This window comes from Dermacentor albipictus, chromosome 7 (genome assembly GCF_038994185.2).
Source record: "Dermacentor albipictus isolate Rhodes 1998 colony chromosome 7, USDA_Dalb.pri_finalv2, whole genome shotgun sequence".
Lineage (NCBI taxonomy): Eukaryota > Metazoa > Arthropoda > Arachnida > Ixodida > Ixodidae > Dermacentor > Dermacentor albipictus.
The window spans coordinates 73,497,726-73,515,939 of NC_091827.1; the positions used below are offsets into that span (position 1 = coordinate 73,497,726).

An 18,214-nucleotide genomic window follows, 5' to 3' on the forward strand; every position below is an offset into this window, starting at 1 on the left:
TCTACTTCCGACAATGATTTCTCCCTAAATGGAAAGTTTGCCCTAGTGTCTACATTTCGCATTCCGAATATGTAAGTTCTGGCTCTGCAAGCGCATACCCGATTCTAATACACACAATATATCTTCATATTTCTGTACCATTTCGGAAGATCAGTTCAGCGTCGTGAATTGGAGTTAATGCCTTTCATGGCCGCTTTCGTTCCTGGTGTGTGCTTTAGAAGAAGCGTTGTCTTGACGCACTAGCCATTGATAAATCAACGCTAAAATGTGAGACGCCTATGGATTATTCCTTAACAATGCTTGATAGATGAATGCCGTCATTTCCTTGCATCATAAACCTGGCGCTCGTCTATCTTTGCACTCTCTCATTACTCGAGGTGTTTTGTGAGCACATACTCTCAGCAGGCTAGGTTGCCTGGGACAGCACCTTCTGTAAAAGAAATCCGCAAGCCGAATCAAAAGGGGCTTACCGAATTAGCCTGATATCGTATAAACGTAGAGGCATCTACTGTTGTTGCCAAAGTAAGTCTTAGTGCCTGAGCAATTAATGACTCATATTTTATTGACAAAATTGAGCCGTTCATTCAGGTTTTCGTTCTAATTTATGTTTTTCAAGAACGTTTGAAATCAGAGTGTGATTTGTGGGAACGCTAAACACTGTCACAGTTTTTGTTAATATACTATGCCTATCGAAGCATAATTTATCGAATGTAATATTTGAAATGTCTGAAATAATTTACATCGCATTTCAACTAAATTTACTGTGTTTACAATTTCAAGGTTGGCCTTCAAGGCACTCATTTGTCGTGAACCACAGCCAAGTAACGACATCCACAAGCCCCATCAGAAGAGGTTTTCTGAATTACCCTAATAGAAGAAACGTACTGTCATCTACGGTTTTTAAAAAAGTAAGTCTAAGGGCCTCAACATTCAAGGGCTTAAACATTATTGAAAAAATTGAGCTGTTCATTAAAATGTTTGCGGTAATAGAGGTTGCCCAATCAGCTTTCAAGTTACGCTGCGATTCGAGGGAACTGAAAAAAAATTGCCACTGTTTTTTTAATGTAGTGTAGATATTGTATATTTGCTTAGTGAATAATTTTTTGTAGTTGAAGTATGTTTTGTGGAGCATTTTTCTATGATTAATTCAAAGCTCTGTGTTCGGCTGCTTGAAAATAAATTCCGTGCTGATTAAGTTACGGGAGCTACAAGTAAAGTCGGAGCCTATATCGCATAACGAACGGTAGTTTATATTTGTGTCTACATCAGCGCATTGCTTCGCAATTCACAGTCCCAGGTGCTAATGTTCTCCATAATGCTTGCTGAGTAGAAAGGTCACTGTGATACAAAGTAATTAGTTTTCATGCGTTTAATGCACAGAAAGCTACAGAAGATCGTGGGGATCTATAGCGACTTGCATTCAAGGGCTCTCTTCGAGCCATAAGGATCACTTAAGCGATAAAAGATTTGTACCGCTTCAGCTAAACTTACGTAATAGAGATTTTAGAGCTGTATTCTTCCACGTAGGACTTGGAATCTCTAATACGTTTACTGAAATCAGTTAATATATTCCCAGGTGTGCTTCGCTATAGCGTTAGATGTCGTACCTATATTTGTAATCCCAGAGCTAGTATCGACTCTCGTTTAGGTAAATATTGCACATCGTACCAAATGAAGAAAGTACAACACATCATTTCACGTAGAATGCACAGAAAGTCACAAAGGCATCGCATGAATTACTGTATTCGTAAATCCGTCATCCCATAAAAAAATAGTTCAGAGTCTGTACGCACGTGTGGGAAAGGTAATTTCCTTTGAAGTGTTTCGCACAAACTGATCTCTTCAACGTGACTTTTCTTAGGAGGAGCTCAGCTAGTCAACATCGATAATCTCGTTTTCGAAGCGAGTGGGACGAAACCAGCACGTAAACTTATTTTTTATTCTGCATCATAGGTGGCTGCAGTGCCAAATAACGTTTGAAAGCCACGGCAGTTTTGTTAATTTTCGTTTGATCATGACCATGTCTGTACTTTATCAACTGCTCTAATGCGGTGCCAAGTCAGTGTTCGTGTCCTACAACACAGACGGCAGCCATTTCGTCACCAACATAGAGCGATAAAACTTTATTCTGTTCTTTGTGGGAGCCAGGGGTGGCGAGGCACCCTTGCTGAGGTGTTTCTTTTCTAATGTGTCGTTAACGTTCAAGGAGCGTAATCCTAAAATTGAGTGCTTCTTGCGTTTTTTTTCTATATTTATAACAAATACGTTTGCCACTTACAGCTCACACGTGAGTCGCTCGTCCTAAAAAAAGAGCCCCTCTGCTAGTCGTAGACAATTAAAGTGGGATTGAATCTGATGCATTGCTTTTGAAATGCGATTGATTTTATTCGCGTAAGAATATATGGAACGGAGCGGAACAAATAGCCCCGAACGTGGCTTGAACAATATAAACGGCAACACACTAAGTTTACACCAGTACTAGTCAAAGAAAAGTAGAAGAATAAGCTCTTTCCGGATCGTATAAATGACACTCCCAATGGTAGGTTTTACACAGAGTATACAAACTATATGAGGACAGTTAAAGGGAAGCTGAAAGGTTTTCCAGAAAAAATGAGTGAACATGTGTACATAATGGTTTTTAACCCTCCGAATTCGAATATCATATCGAAATTGAGCGAAAGAAAGCGCAAATATATTTTATTTCGACGAAAAGTGCAGCAGCGGACACGCCCAGCTCGCGCGTCTCGTTTCCGTCTGTGATTGGTCGGGCGACCCGTGACGTCAACTTTAGCGACCGGCCGCTGCCGCTCCACATGAAGCGCGGTGCCAGGTAGTTTGGTGCCGTAATGGAAAATTAAGAGGTAATAGAAAATTTAGAGAGACTGCGTTTTTCTGAAGAGTCCGGCATGCTCCCTACATGTACGAGCCGATTGCAAAGAGCCGGCCTCTCGAAGAAGCAAACGATGCTGGTGCGAGCAGTGCTTTCGACGAGAACGAAAGCGAAGTCTTGGGATCTCCTCGTGTTGGAAATGCTCTTTGGTGAGTATGTTTTTTGCAAAGCGATCTAGTGATCCCGCCGATCTTTCGCCGATCTAGTGAGCTCGTTTCCGGTCAAACAACTACAGTGTTGTGTTCCTGCATGCCTCCTCGTGAAACGTAAGCGGGGATGCGATCGTCGGCATTTGTGCGCTGTCCAAAGCTGTCGGCAACCTACAAAGACGGTTCAAACGCGTGAAAAGCTTCCCGGTTCATGCAGTACGTGTAGTGACCATCTGTGCGCCATCCGCACACTACTCGTAACCGAAGTCGTAAAGGCGGCGAATTCCGTCGGCTACGTGAGACGGTTGGTTTCTCGCTGTGCGCGAGAGACGGGGGGAGCGTAGCGTCCTGGCGTGCGCCGGCTTTCCAGCACATGCAAACTCTACATTTGCACTGCGTTATGGTAGCTGCGTGCAGGCTGTTTTACAACACACGTGCAAATAGAAAATTCGCGGCGCTTCGCGACGAAACCTGCGTCGAGGGCGGGAAATAAACATGCACCTTCCGTTCAGCGTGCTAACATGAAGGAGCTCACAGTAAATCAAAATCCAGGTTTGGGCGAGTTCCTGTATTCATAAGGCCTTCCAACACCAGTTATGATCAGTCAGTCCGCACTCGTGCCGTCTTTGTTTTCGTTGCTCCGATCTTTTCGTGCTGCGTTTAGAAAGCCTGCTAGTGGAAATTCTGGTGATAATCGTCGTCACGGAAGTGGTTGGAGCACAGCAGTGTTGTTCTTGAGGGATTGAAATTCTTGCGCTTTACAGCAGCCTCCCACTTCCTTAAAAGCGTCTTGTCTTGTGGGAAGCAATGGAAGAGAACATCGTCGCGGCCGCTGATGTTCGTGCAACCGTAGGCTGCACAGAAAGACGGCATGATCGGCCCACCACATCAGTTGATGCTGCGCACGTTGACCACCACTCTACATACACACAGACGCACCAACAAAGAAATGCAGGGTCGATCGAAGCAGATTACGACGGCACGCACGCAGAAACAAGCACGGTCAGGCACGGTCGCGCAGGCTGCGAAGGAGCAAAACACTAAAGTTGACGTCACAACACCGCGGTTTCCGGTCTCCGCTCGCATCGTCAGCGTCAGCAGCAGCGCGCGGCATTCGACGGGGGCGGAGCTACAGCGCAATTTAAACCGACGATTACGTCGCTCCTATTTGAAAAAAAAAACCCAAATTTGGCCTACATGGTTTAAAAGGTTCCCGCATCCGTATATGAGCGTCTTATTGAATACGACAGACTCTTCAGCTTCCCTTTAATGCAGAGAAGGAGGAAGTACTATGCGCAAACAATCTAGTTCCTAATGGTTTCACAGTGGTCCTAACTTTCAGGAATGCCACAGTGAGCAAAAGAAACAATGATGATCGACGCCGGAGCGATACATTTTGCAGCAGATGGCATAGTGCTTTAGTAATTACAGTTGTTATTAAAATGTGCGTCAGCACAATGTGGCCCATTGTGAATTCGCCACAATTTCGTCCATGGCTCCAACTTTCATGTATTTTAGCAAATATTCCACCTTCCGCGTAATGTTTCTTCCCTATCCAGCCTTATCGTCAAGGCTCAAGCCCAAAAGATCCCGACTATGGCGTACGATCCGCATAAGGGTATGTCAACCGAAATGCTCGAGTACTACCTTGGCATTACTCGCAAAAACGGATATCATTGCGTCTTACCGGTAAGAATTTGTTTTATTACATTCTTCAAAACGGGTCGCTTTCTATCAACAAGCTCATGGCGCCTTTACGGCCCTTGCATTGACTAATGCAAATTTACGTGTTCATAATTCCCACTTCGTGCGAACAGACTGATAAGGAGCGGATGACTTGCAGAGGCAAGCGCGTGACTTGTCAAGCTAAGCGCACGTGCATGACGAAACTAGTATATAAGTTATTAAACGTCATTCCCGATACCAGCCAGCCATCGTTTCGCTTAACGTCAAAAAAGGCGTCCCTCGGGCGCGATGAAGCGGCTGCTGAGCTGCATCACCCCTTACAAAAATGGTTCTTGAATTTCCATTGTTGATCTCTTGTACTATCATTGATTCCATAGAAACTCCACAAAATTACAACATTCATTGTGCCAGCACCATGGTTGTTCAATAAAATTTTTATTGACAACTACACAGTAATTTTTTTATTGATAAAATAATGTTCAAATTCCATTGTGTAATGCCAACAACTGGACCGAGTTAAACAGGCGACATACAATTTACGCGAAACAATAACCATTAGTTTAGGTTCCTTAGTTAATTAGTTTCTTAGTTCCTTAGTTTAGGCTACAACATGAAATGGCGTAATTAAGCTGGCCAGAGCTTCAACCAATTATTAAAAAATTTGTTGCACAGGCAGTTGTACGTTCAAGTGCAGAATAAAGGCCACTGCAAGATAATGTACTAATGCATTATTAATGCAAAATAATGCTGTATCTGCAATCTGCACAATCTCCGGATAGGTTCAACTTATTTTAATCACTGCGGATATTGCAATGTGCGCTATAACTGCAATGGGAGACCTGAAAAAGATTGAGTGTAGGTGATGCAGTGTAAAGCTTGAACATTGTACTACCAAGGAGAGAAGAGGTTCATACCACTGGGCAGCGTACAGGGTACTTTTTTTTTGCTGCACCAAATTTTTAAAATTGCAAAATATAAATCGCGGTAATGTTATGTTTACCATACGAGTGTACAGATTGGCGGCCTCTAGATACAGAACAATTGCCGCACTTACGTGCGTAATTAGCAAAGTTACGCTAATTAACTTTCTAATTATCAGCAATAGGTGGCTACAGAAAATGAGTACTTTGGTGCCCGTGCTCGACACTACCTATCCCAATGATCAAATTTTGAATAGTGGATTTTATGTGGGAGCTTCGCGAACAATTAGTTCCCCTTGGCAGGCTCCTTGAAATTGAAACTGGCTGGACAAAGCGCCTTTGTCGTCGGCGTAGCTTCATGTCTTCCTCAATGCATGCAGAAGCATCCAGAATACTGAGAGGTAACCGGTTTTTGAACTTTTGTTTTGTTGAACTATCGGTACGTCGATGTACGGATCCTACTGGACCTTACCAAAATTTATATCACGTCGCATCACAAGCTACCACAACAATACAGAGCCTGCGGAAAGGCGACCTCGCGTAAATTTACACTATTACATTACGGCAAAATATGCAACAAAATTCAGTGTAAGCGCGCCCACACGCCGATTGGCAGAGGTCACGCGACCAACTAAAATGATGATGATGATGATAATTATCAGCTCCAAAAACTTTTGAAACAGGGCGGAGACAAATATAGTCTCCTAGTCTGCTTGATTTATTCAAGTTTTACATCTATATATAGCGACCGAGACGCGACTCATACAGACTCATGTTCGCATCAGCAAGCGCGACCTGCCCGTCGTCAGAAGAAAACATTTGTCGATTGATGCCGTTCACTTCTCGCGCCATCGTTGCCGCGTAACGTAAGCTTCAGCGCATTGGTTAAGCAGCACAGCTTTGCCACTGCATTCGCGCGGCTGAAACAACGAGCACTTAGGGAATGAGCCAAACCAGTGGTGAATCGCCACAATTTGCAACTAATCGCTTCGTGACAACTTGATGGATTTGTAGCCTTCGAGATCAGAACAATGTGTCGTCACGGAGGGAATCTCGGAGGTCATGCTTCAACATTGCCATTAATACTAAATCATTGTTTCAAGCAGACAATTGCTATTTCCGCAGCAACATAATTTATTTTATTACACTTTGTGTATAACTGACAGCTTTGCAAAGAAATTATAGGAGTTCTTCCCGAACAAATTAGTTTTGAAAGTTTTTTTACCAAACTTAGCCAAATATACGAAAGTTAACAAGCAACATTGAAATTTTTTTTTCGCGTGTTTGGTTGTTTGCCAGTTGTGTTGGCAGTTGTTTCCGTCGCCATTTTGCTTTCTTTCGTGGTCTCTGTGTGCGCGTTGTGTGCGTCGTGAGCTGTAAGCATGCGTGTGTGTTGTGATCTGCTGTTGCGCGACAAGAGACATTTTTGCCAAGAGCGTCGGAGACGAAAAGCTGAATGTACCCGTCCGTCCACTGGCTGACGCGGAGGTATGCCACCGACTGGGCTGCGTGGAAGCGTGCATGAAGAATGGAGCGCCGGCTGACCCGACGGTAAGTACGTTTCTTGTGTCGGCAACGTTCTGACTGGTGTCGTAGAAGTCGCGGGGCGCTTTTTTTGTTGCTGGATGTACGTCGGGCTGACTTGTGCCTGTGGCGCTGGTGCTGTGTCAGTCAACCACTCCGAGCTGTATGTCTGATTCACGCGTGGTGCACGGCATCGGTGTTTCAAAACATTTCGTGCCGGGCCGGTCCCGGGTGCATGTGTAGCGTGTTGCATGCTCATTCGGTCCATCGAGCGCCAAGGTGGGGTCATGTCGTCTGTTTAAGCTGTGTATTTAGCAGCCTGGCCTATTCGTCTGTACTACACGGTAGCCAAGTTTATCGCGAACTGAAATGCACGGAACCACTTAAAACAAGGGCGCCTGTTCCTGTGTTGTCATGCTCGTCCCCACCCGTTGCGGTAGCTTATTGCGCCACTGACCTTGAGGCCGCAGGTGCAACTCCGGCTGCGGCAGCCGGATTTAGATGGAGCGAAATGCAAAAAACGCTCGTGCTTGGATATGGGTGCTTGTTAAAGATTCAAATTTAATTCAGTCGTACGCTGCGACGTGCCTTGTAATGAGATCGTGGCTTTGGATAGCAAAATCACAAAATTTGAATGTTTAACTTGCATGACCCTGTTTCAAGTATTACCGTTGCAGCAGGACCCATGCCACAGCCGTTTATGTGAACATCAAATTGGCGGACCGTCTTTTCCTTGTATTGTCATCAAATAATCATGCAGAAATGTCGTGGCCGATATCGTGGGATGTGTAATAAACGCGGATCGTCCTATAAAACAGGCTGGTTGATCGTTCGCGAATCGAATGCCACCGTGTTGTAACGTAGAAAAAGAATGCCTAAAGCGCATTTGATTGACGCCACCAGTTTCTCTCCCAGCCCTGGGTATCTTTTTCATGTTGCAAAAGTATTTCTACGAAATTATTTGTGTACTCTGGATATGTTAAAGAACAAGATTTTACTCAAAGCTGTAGTGTATCACAGAAAAAGACTTGTTAATCCGGAGTTACTATAAATATAGTCAATCTTCTTTCTTTTCTGGCAAAAAAAAAAAAAAAGAAAGGTTATGAAAGCATGGAAGCCTCTGAATACGTGAGAAAAGTTGCAACCTTTAGACCAAATCTGGGATACTTTTTCCTTCGGAGGACTGACCCAAATTCCTACTTTTATGTTCACAGAGAAAAGTGCCTTGTCATAAAGATGTCGTAATATCAGACACTTTCTTTTGAAATTTCCTCTTAAACGCCCTGTGAAAAACTGTTGGTAAAAGAATTTGGTTCTTGCTATTTCAGTATTCCTAAAACATATGCAGAGAACAATAAAAATATTCGACTAATTCATTCAGTCACACAAATAAAATACATTGCTAACACAGTAGCTGGTAGCAAGAAACACTTGGTTACATAAGCATCAAGCACTTATATACATTTTTTATTATTGATGGCTTTTCACTGTGTAGCTGTTATGTAATACTGCATTTATAAAATACTTTAAATAGTGGCATCCACAGCATCTAGAGAAGAGTGCAGGGCACATTGTGTCTGATGCTATTGCAAACTTGCATGACACATCAACAGCAGGCAACAATCTTACACCATCTGGTTAATGCTTTCTGTGAATATAAAAAAGGATCTTTAAGGCCCTTCCCTGCATGTGCGAATCTACTTTGCCACACTGAATAAACAGTGCTAACATAACAAGAACCAGTTGAACATGCCCTTCCACATCAAAAGCTCCTGTGTACGTGCCCTGTAATATTTATGGAAGTATAGGTGTCGAGGCCCTCTAGTCGGTTTATGTAAGGAACTCCATGACTCGAGACAAAAAGCACACTGCAGCAGTGTTTGTGTCTGATAGTATTCAATCCGTACTAGAATTTATGAGGAATATTGAATACTGAAGCATCTTTAAAAAAACTAAAATGTATTGATCGTACTGATTTTTCCCTTTTGCTGCTTGAAAGAAATACCCATTAATTTTTTGTATTAATCTTGTGGATAAACATGCCTATTCTTAAATTCAAAACTATCTGTGCAGCATGTGTGAAAACCTGCAACACTTTAACGGAAGGCTTCTCGCTTCACTCGACTATCACGAAGTGTCATGCACCCGACTCATGTTAAATGCCAGGCTCGCCAAATCACGCATCAGTGACTGATGCACAAAAAGAACCAAAGTGTCGCAAAATTCATTATTAAGTGTGAGATATTTCGCTGCATAAAGAAGTAGCATTTGGTGCTTTATCGCTGAAATGGTTAAAGTACATATTACTTTTATTCAGTGGTTGTATTGCTTTCTCATTATGCAGAAGCTGGCAAGAGAGTGAAGAGGCTACGAAAAATCCTCAACAACATCGAGAACAAGCCAGAAGAACCAGTAATTGCTTGCACAGAGGTACGCTTATTGTGTGCTGCCAGTTGTTCTCCCTTCTTTCTTTTACTTTCTTTTTTGGCAATATAGTGCATTTGAAGTGATTCCGTGAACAAAGCAAGATTAAATCAGTGTTTCCCAACTTCTGGCCCCTGGAATCACTTCAGATAGCGAAAGGGATCTGTATGGATCATTTAAAGATTTGCAGTTGATCTTGCAATGTGTGACTATGACTAAAATTTATATCTGGCCAGCATGGTGGCAGGTAGCAAGCCGTTGCAGGAAAGTTACTGGTGCTGTATGCTATTTAGAAATCATTAACAATGATCGTGTACGAGATCACACTCACTGACGACAGCTTGTGTATCTGTGGGCAACCAGCCGGCAACTACTAAGTCCACCTCTAAACAACTTATATTTGTTCGCACACGTGCACATGTGCTGCAGTGTCAGTAACTGCAAGTAATTGTCAAAGAAATGCCTCTGCAATGCAAACCATGCAACGATGCTGCAAGACACTTGTTTTTCTTCTGCTGGCATTTATGGCTTGTCCATTTGATGATAAATTGTTCACCTTTATGCTCTGTGTGATCAAAAGTGAGCTTTTAAAGTGTCGCTTAATTTTATGTGTACAGGTTGACATTGGTGGCGGGACGCTGATAAGAACATCCTCGATCAGCTGAGCCAGGCCTGTGACATTATCAGTGGCCGTGGAAAATTCGTCAGGGCACTTTTGCACCACGTCTTTACTGATGGTGGGCTCCACGGCAAGCCACTGTTTGTGGGCAAGAGCTGCCTACGTGGCCAGACGGTTCGGGAGGAGGCCCTCGACACCGTATGCGAGGAGACCGATAGGTGTGTACGCTATTTTAGTAGTCATTTAGTCTTAAATAATGAAATCAGAACATGCATATAAGTTGAAGAAAGGCTATTTATACAAACTGTACTGTTAGCAACTGGATGAAGTATAGTAAGTGTTCCTAATATTTCATGTAAAAAAACAAATAGTTCCCTTCTTTCATTATTTGCATTATGGCCACGAAGTTATGCACAAATTTTAGAGGCCCGATAAAAGAAATGATTGGCTGGGCTATGGATTGATCACAGCTGCTTAAAAGATACTGATGGGCTAGTTGGTGAGCCATCATATTGAAGCAACACACTTGCATCTGACACATACGCATCACATAGAAAGGACATACGCAGGCGCTGGACTGCACATTCTGCATTATTGTTTAAGAACGACCCGTCTTTTGTAGTGCCACTTGAGAAGCACACATGCTCTGATGGCAGTGAGGTGTGACAAGAGCGAGAGTAAAACACAAATATAGGTGACATTTTCGGATTCCCACTCTGAATAATCAAAGTCTAAATAGCGGCACGCCTTGTCAGAGAATGATACCAAGCGGCAACTGATAGACCTATCTTTCCATTTGTCAGTTTCTGTAGCTATGTTTGTTGTGTTTCCCGCGCAAAACTTCCGTATCTTTCAGGACGGGTTTGCAGCCCCAATCCTTGCAATGAAAGGCTAAATGACATGTATCTTTAGCTGTGCAGTGATAAATGTGTTCATTTAGCCTTGTATATTCAAGCACCTGCATGTCTGCCAAGTGTATGCCTTGTTACAGGACTATAAAACACTCCATCTGCACAATTGACGTAGGGCTTTCGATGGTTGATTACACAGGGACTTGTTCTTTTTTTTGTGCCATTCACCTTTTTGCACAGGCTCGACAACCGCACAGGTGCGGAAAACACTACATAAACGCCGGCCCTTTGACCTATCTTTTGCAGATTGTGGGAAATTGTGTGTACATAAGGTATGACTGCGTTGCCTTGACAGTCCTTGTGACTGCGAGTGGATCCGCTCACTTTTTTGTGTTTAGTAACCTGAAACATATCAAGAGCTTCGATGGATACCTAGAGCTCCTGAGGCAGGTTACCTTGTTTGTGAAGCTGGTTTCACATTTGTGATGGCATGATTTTTGCAATGCGTTAAGAAAGCAAGAGTGGATGATGATGATGATGAAGCAACATTTGCTGGGCCCGAAATAAATCGGTGGTGCACGCAGGCACCAGACGGGGTGGTTCCCTAGTTACGGGACCCATATGTTTCCAGCAGCTCCTGGCCCCTGTCCGTCAGTGCGAGCTGAATTGGTAGGGCGGGGCTGGATAACAAGGTCTCCCATCGCTCAAGGGGTTGGGGATTGGGGGTGTTGGTGGCAATTGCCCTCTTCACAAGCTTTGAATGTGCCGATTGGTAGGGAAGGACAGATTTGTTGCTCCTTGGTTCATAAGACCAACATACACACCAATGCAGTGTTTTATAAATGCCTCAGGTCATTGTTACTAACACATAAGCTACCTATCAGCGGTTTTATTAGGTTTTTAGACCTTGGTGCATATGTATCCTCCGATCAAATCTGTTGGTCTTATGAGCCAAAGAGCAACAAAGCTGTCTTTCCCTACCACTCGGCCCATTCAAAGCTTGTGAAAAGGGTGACTGTCCGCTCTTGCTTTCTTAACACACTGCAAAAAACATGTCATCACAAATGTGAAACAAGCTTAACAAACCAGGTAACCTGCCTCAAGAGCTCTGGGTATTCATCGAAGCTCTTGATATCAGTTGCAGAATGCTTACTAAAGAAGACAGAAATAGTGAGCAGATCCACGCACAGACACAAGGCATTACAAGCTGGTCATGCCTTATGTATACACACAATTTCCCAAATCTGCTAAAGATAGGTCGCAGGGCTTGCATTGATGTGGTGTTTTGCGCGCCTCTGTGATTGTCGAGCGTATGCAAAAAGGTGAATGGCGCAAAAAAAGGAACAAGTGCCTGTGCAATCAATCACTGAAAGCCCTATATGAAGTATTCAGAGAGAGTGGTTTATAAGATCCCTCTGTCCTGTAACAAGGTATACATTGGGCAGACGGGCAGGTCCTTGAATATGAGGCTAACTGAGCACAATTATCACTACATGGCTAAAGATTCAGATCATTTAGCGTTTCATTGCAAGGATTGTGGCTGCAAACCACATTGAAAGATACGGAAGTTGTGCGCAGAGAACACAAAAAAACAAACGGGAAATTCTTGAAGCAATAGAAATTGACAAATAGACAGATAGGTGTATCAGTTGCCCCTCGGTATCATTCTCTGAAGAAGCACGCTGTTATCTTGGACTTTGGTTATTCATAGAGTGGAAATCCAAAAATTTCATCTTTATTTGTGTTTTTTATGCATTTTATTCTGGCTCTCGCCATACCACACTGCCATCAGGGCATGTACGCTTCACAAGAGACACTACAGAAGATGGGTCTTTGAGCAATAAAGCAGTAGTTGCAGTCCGGCGCCTGTGTACGCCCTTTCTAAGTGTACGTGTCAGATGTAAGTGTGCTGCTTCAAGATCATAGCTGGCCAGATAGCACACATATATTCCTAGGTTGACTTCTGCACCAGCTATTTGTGATGGCACATTTTAATATATGCTCGGCGATTTGCTATGTGCTAGCTATCTTGTAGCTTTGTTTCTTTACTAAGAAACAAAGCCTGCACTATTTTTCAGGACTTCTTGGGTTAACTTAGCGCTTATTGTTATTATAAAGTGTCAAATATATATGTTGCATGAAAGGTTCACTCCAGCAGGAACTTAGTGAATGCAGAGAGGAAGAGCCCCACACATTCGTGTGACAGTCACGTTGAGCATGGAGCTAATTTAGTTCATTTGCCGCATGTCTGACCACCACTGCTGTGATGTGTAACCAGCAGGCTGCACCTACTTTAAGAATGCTGAATGTTTTCTCTTAAACCAATTAAAGTGTGACAGAAAGTAGTGAATTCCAGTTGCAATGTTTTCATATGCTATGTTCAAGCTTTTCATTGCCATAGTGACCATCAAATAATTTAAAGCATAATGCTATTTGTAATAACATTTAATCAACGATAAAACAAAAATATTGCAGGATTTTTCAGGCAGATAATTCAAGCATAAAGCTAGTTTAAACTGCATAGAAGCTCACTTCTATACTTTTTGTCTAGCAGCTCCTACAAAGCTCTTGCCAGATTTACCATGACTCCTTATACTGTTATTATAGCTCCTTATACAGAACATCAGTAGTACATGGATTAAACATGAAAGCTTCTAGCAGATATTTATTTCTTAGTTTTGTTGCTTAAATAATCACTATTGCCTGCTAATTTATTTGCCAGAGCTGCACATTGTTTCATTTACTCATATGTTTCCAGGATACACCTGCTCAGTTTCCGGGAGCCAGTGTTCCATACATCAAGAAGAGCCTATCCTTGCTTTCGTGATAAATAAAATGAAGTAAGACCATGCCTTTTTATATGCCTTCTTGTTTGTTACTGCTGGCTGCACCTCATATTCAGCCTCAGTAAGCATCTTACATGAAGTCATTGCATTGAGGACTAAATGCAATGACAACTTCATGAAGATACTGCGCAATACAATGGCAACCCAGTGGAAGAACAGTACAATGAAAATCCAAAGAAGATCCCATGAAAAAACAACACAATAAAAATACCATGGAGACCCCATGGAAATACCACACCATAATACTCCCATGGAAATACAATGGATTCACGGTGGCCACTTTTCCATGATCTCTCAACAAATCCTCCATGAAATGCCAATGGAATTTCCACAATTTTTCTGTTGATGGTACAATAATATATCGATAGAAAATCAGTGGATTTCCAACAACATTTTTTGTAAGGGACGTCAACCTGTAGGATTTATTTTGCCACCAATACATAATTCAATTTAATCCAATCCAATTAAACGTGCTAGCGCAACATTCCAGGTCAACAACAATTTCTGGCTTACAAAATGCAGCATTTACTAGGTTGTGTGTAATCGTGCAGGACTATCACGTTAAAATCATATTCTTACAACATATCGGGACGGCTATCTATGTAGAAATCACCCCGCTATTTTAGAGGGCTTTTGATGGCAGCTAGCATTGTTCGGGTGGTTCTGATGGAGCATGGATCCGTTTTTGCAGGACCTACTGAAACACAGCTTGATAACCCGCGTTCCTTACAACAAATTTTCACTTGATTTTTTGTGCGAAAACGCTTTTCCGGTAAAAGAGTCAGGCCCTGAGATGGCGACAAAGAGGCGACGAAAGCAGCTCTTGCAACAAATTCTAAAGGCTTAAATACATTCCGTCATTTCAAGCCATGGAGCAACCGGCGAAGTTTGACACGTCCCGCCGGCGACTCCAACGATGCCTAAAACTTGCCACTCTGTTCAGTTTGGTGCGTTGAACATGGCCCGGAGCAGCGCGGCGATCGACTATTGCACCAACGCATGTGCATAAGTGCGCGGCGAGCTAGCGCTTTGCGTTTGGCGAATGAGCACACAAAGTGGAATTGCCTGCGTGCATGCTGTCGGCTAGCACAGCTAGCGCACGTACGATGCCCTCTGAGCTGGCAGTTTTGGCGTTGGATATATAGAACATCTCATTTCTCCCGCCATCTGAGCGCTTCCTGTCAGGCTGCGTGTGCCGAACGCTACACCCCAGGGGTGAATCTCCGCATGGCTGCAATTGGCTGTTATTTTGCACGCGCTCTTTCGACGCCAGCGCCGAGGTCCGCTTCAGTTACGGCCCTAGCAGGCGGGCGATACTTTAGCACAATGGCGCCGCGCACGATGGTTTACGTTCCCATGGCAACAGGAGTAGCCGACGCGTGGCCCCTGCGCTCCATAGCACTGTCATTTATTTTTATTTCCATTGTGCCGACCCGCTTCGCTCCCTTTCCACCCTTCTCGAATGCCAATGCGTGGCGCACGGCACCGCGCATTGGCATTGTTTGCGAACTGGCGCGGTGTGCACCATGTGTTCTTTATGAGTTTGCAAGCAGGTAGTCTTGTCCATACGTTGATTAGACCAACATGTGCGAGAACATATATAACTTCCACTTGCAACACAACTGATCTTCAGCTTGTTTTATAGACATCGATTCCTACAACAAAGATTTTCGTACATTTGTTGTGGCACACGCTCAGAAAATGAACAAAAGTGAAAGATGCATGACACGTACGTGAATTTTAACTACGCAAAAGTTCACAGTGTGACAAAACAAAAACATGCAATAAAACACAACAAAATGCGAAGGACGTTTCATGTGCACACATATAAAATATTTTTTTATATAATGCCCTAAAGAGCAAACCGTAGAAGAGCTTCTGATACACGCACTGAGATATTGCACAAAACTGGACGACGTGCATGACAGTCATAGCAACTAAATAAACCGAAAATTCACTTGCAATGACAAAATTAACGGAGTGCACAATACGCAAATTACAATAAAAAACAAAGATCGTTTTATGGACAACCATACCTAAGAACAGAAACTTCCATATACCTGAACAAAAGTACCCGAAATGCATGACATGTTCATTACTACTGAACAAAATGAAAAACCAGACATGGCGGAACAAATATAACATTGTAGTAAAAACAAAAATACGCATTGTCACATAATTTTGCACTTGGCCACAACTTGAGCAATCGTGGCAAAGAGGAGCAGAAGGTAGTTAGCTTTTGGAACAGCAGATAGAAAACATTCACAGCAAGGCCTATTCCTCAATCCAGGGTCAGGTAAAAGAAGCCAACAACACGGCCTTTCTTTCACCACAAATGCAATGCTTAGCAGTAAAATTACGTAAAGTAATGCACTAAGTACTACTTTGTATACTCGCCACACTTTAGCGTAAGATACACGAACTGCAAATTACCTACATATAGAGCACTTGCAATGCTCATACTTTCCATAATAAAAAGCATTATCATGTCTACGCATTAATGCTATTCGCGCGGTTTTCTCATTAGCAGTTACTGAGTTAATACATAAGCACAAACATATTATATGAAGCCAACCAACAAGGAGAGCAAGGTAAACATAGTGGAAATTACTTGTACATGCCAATTGAATTAAAGAAATCACAAATAAATGTCAGTGAAAGTGGATGAAGAAACAGCTTTCCGCAGGTACGAACGATTCCACATTTTCTCATTTAGCATGTGATGCTCTAACCAATGGATCCACCGCAGCGAAACGGCTTAATCGGGTGCAACGGCTAAAGTCGTTAGCCTATGTGCGCGCATTCCTTCATGATTCTGTATCATTATGCGTATGCGCACCACTGCTGTCTCCCTTCGGCGAGCAAGACAGCTTTCTATGCGCCTGCGCATCTGCTTTGCTTCCTTGGCGTGGTAGACGCTGGTGTTGGTGTGTGTGCGCATGGGTGTGTAAACGTCAACGCCTTTGTGTCCAGTGCACCCGACCCTGTTGGAAAATCCGCGCACCTGACACCCATCTTCCGATTTGCGGCAGCAAGTATGAATAGCGTCGGCCCCCTCATCATCTTGGACGCTGGCGTTTCGAAGAGGCTTTAAAAATGGTTCGCAAAAGTAATTTAGCCTTCCGTAGAAGCTTGGAGCCTTCCTGTCGCTCTCCGTCACGAAGCTTGTAGAGCTTACCGTCCTCGTAGTGATATATTTAAACGCTCTATGTTGCTCGTCGCGTCAATCGCGCTCCACACCTCTAGGCGAAAGCAACCACCGCGCTGCTGATTTGGCGTTTTTAACAACACTGATGATATGACGCGGGTGTTCTGCTATAATAAAAAGGTAAATAAAGCGAGTACTTCCGTTGTGGCACAAAAGTTTCATCGTCATGCCGTACTCATTGCCCTGCATTGTTATTAAGCTACCATCTCAGTCACCATCATGTATACTGCAGTCACCACCATTGTCGCTAGCACGCCAGCATTGTCGGTATTGCGTTATCGTGGTGCCTTTATCTGTGCCATCTTCACACCCGGGGCTCGCTTATTGTACGGCAAGCATCGTCGTACGCTCATAGAGAAAGAAATTCAACAGGAGGGGACACTGTTCAAAAACTGGCAACAGGAAACATGTCACGCCTAGTTTCAACACCATCCGTTAGTTGACGCGAGCATCAGAAAAAAAGAATGTGAAATAAACTTCCACACAACGTTTTATTTTTTTTTATTCCCTCCCACTAAAAGTGAAAAAGTTTTGTGTGTGAATGAACTTATATTTTGCAACTTTTTGTTGCGTTGCCTAGCAACAAGCTAGCGGCACGCCAGACGCGCGTGCATACGTCATGCGCCGTCTAGACAAGCCGCAGGAGTGAGCGAGGCCGGCTGCGCATGTGAAGCTCGCGTGCTCGGCGACCCGTCTCTTTTGTATGTAGTCCGTTTTTTGGGCTCCGGGCGTTCTCTTGTGTTCCGTCTGCATTTCGACACGGCAGCGCTGCACTACTGGACTACAGCAAGGTGAGGAATTTTGATTGACAGTCTGCGACGAACTTCAAGCACATTTAGGCTTACGGCACCAAACTGAACCTATATAGTGACGCAGTTATCGAAAAACAGCTCCGCAGTCCAAGCCTAGTTAATATGAGTTAATTACTCGTACTTGTAGATGTTTGCGAGGTTTTCCATGAGCCCAAGCATAATTATAACCTATTTCGGTAGCTTTTGGGCACGCTCGCCGCACCTGGCTTTCTGACGAAAAGCACCTTGGCCGTGTGACGCAGTTTCGCGTGTACTGAACCTTACCGGGACAAGTTTTGGCGCTTT

The 18,214-nt window shown here is 43.5% G+C and overlaps 1 protein-coding gene and 1 long non-coding RNA gene across 3 annotated transcripts in view; both read left to right on the forward strand.

The window, feature by feature from the left end:
* Window positions 1-377: 377 nt before the first annotated feature.
* The window catches only part of LOC135916089 (uncharacterized), an 81,519-nt gene continuing 63,682 nt past the window's right edge, over window positions 378-18,214 (forward strand). For both annotated transcript variants that reach the window (XM_065449320.1, XM_065449321.1), the window contains exons 1-3: window positions 378-522; window positions 781-908; window positions 4,599-4,728. In XM_065449320.1, the coding sequence (XP_065305392.1) occupies window positions 4,636-4,728 (93 nt within the window). In that variant the 5' untranslated portion in view covers window positions 378-522; window positions 781-908; window positions 4,599-4,635. The remainder of the gene's footprint in view (window positions 523-780; window positions 909-4,598; window positions 4,729-18,214) is intronic.
* On the forward strand, window positions 6,948-13,912 carry LOC135916088 (uncharacterized). The gene is made up of 4 exons (XR_010568846.2): window positions 6,948-7,196; window positions 9,514-9,599; window positions 10,211-10,430; window positions 13,822-13,912. It is a non-coding gene; the product is annotated as an uncharacterized lncRNA (long non-coding RNA).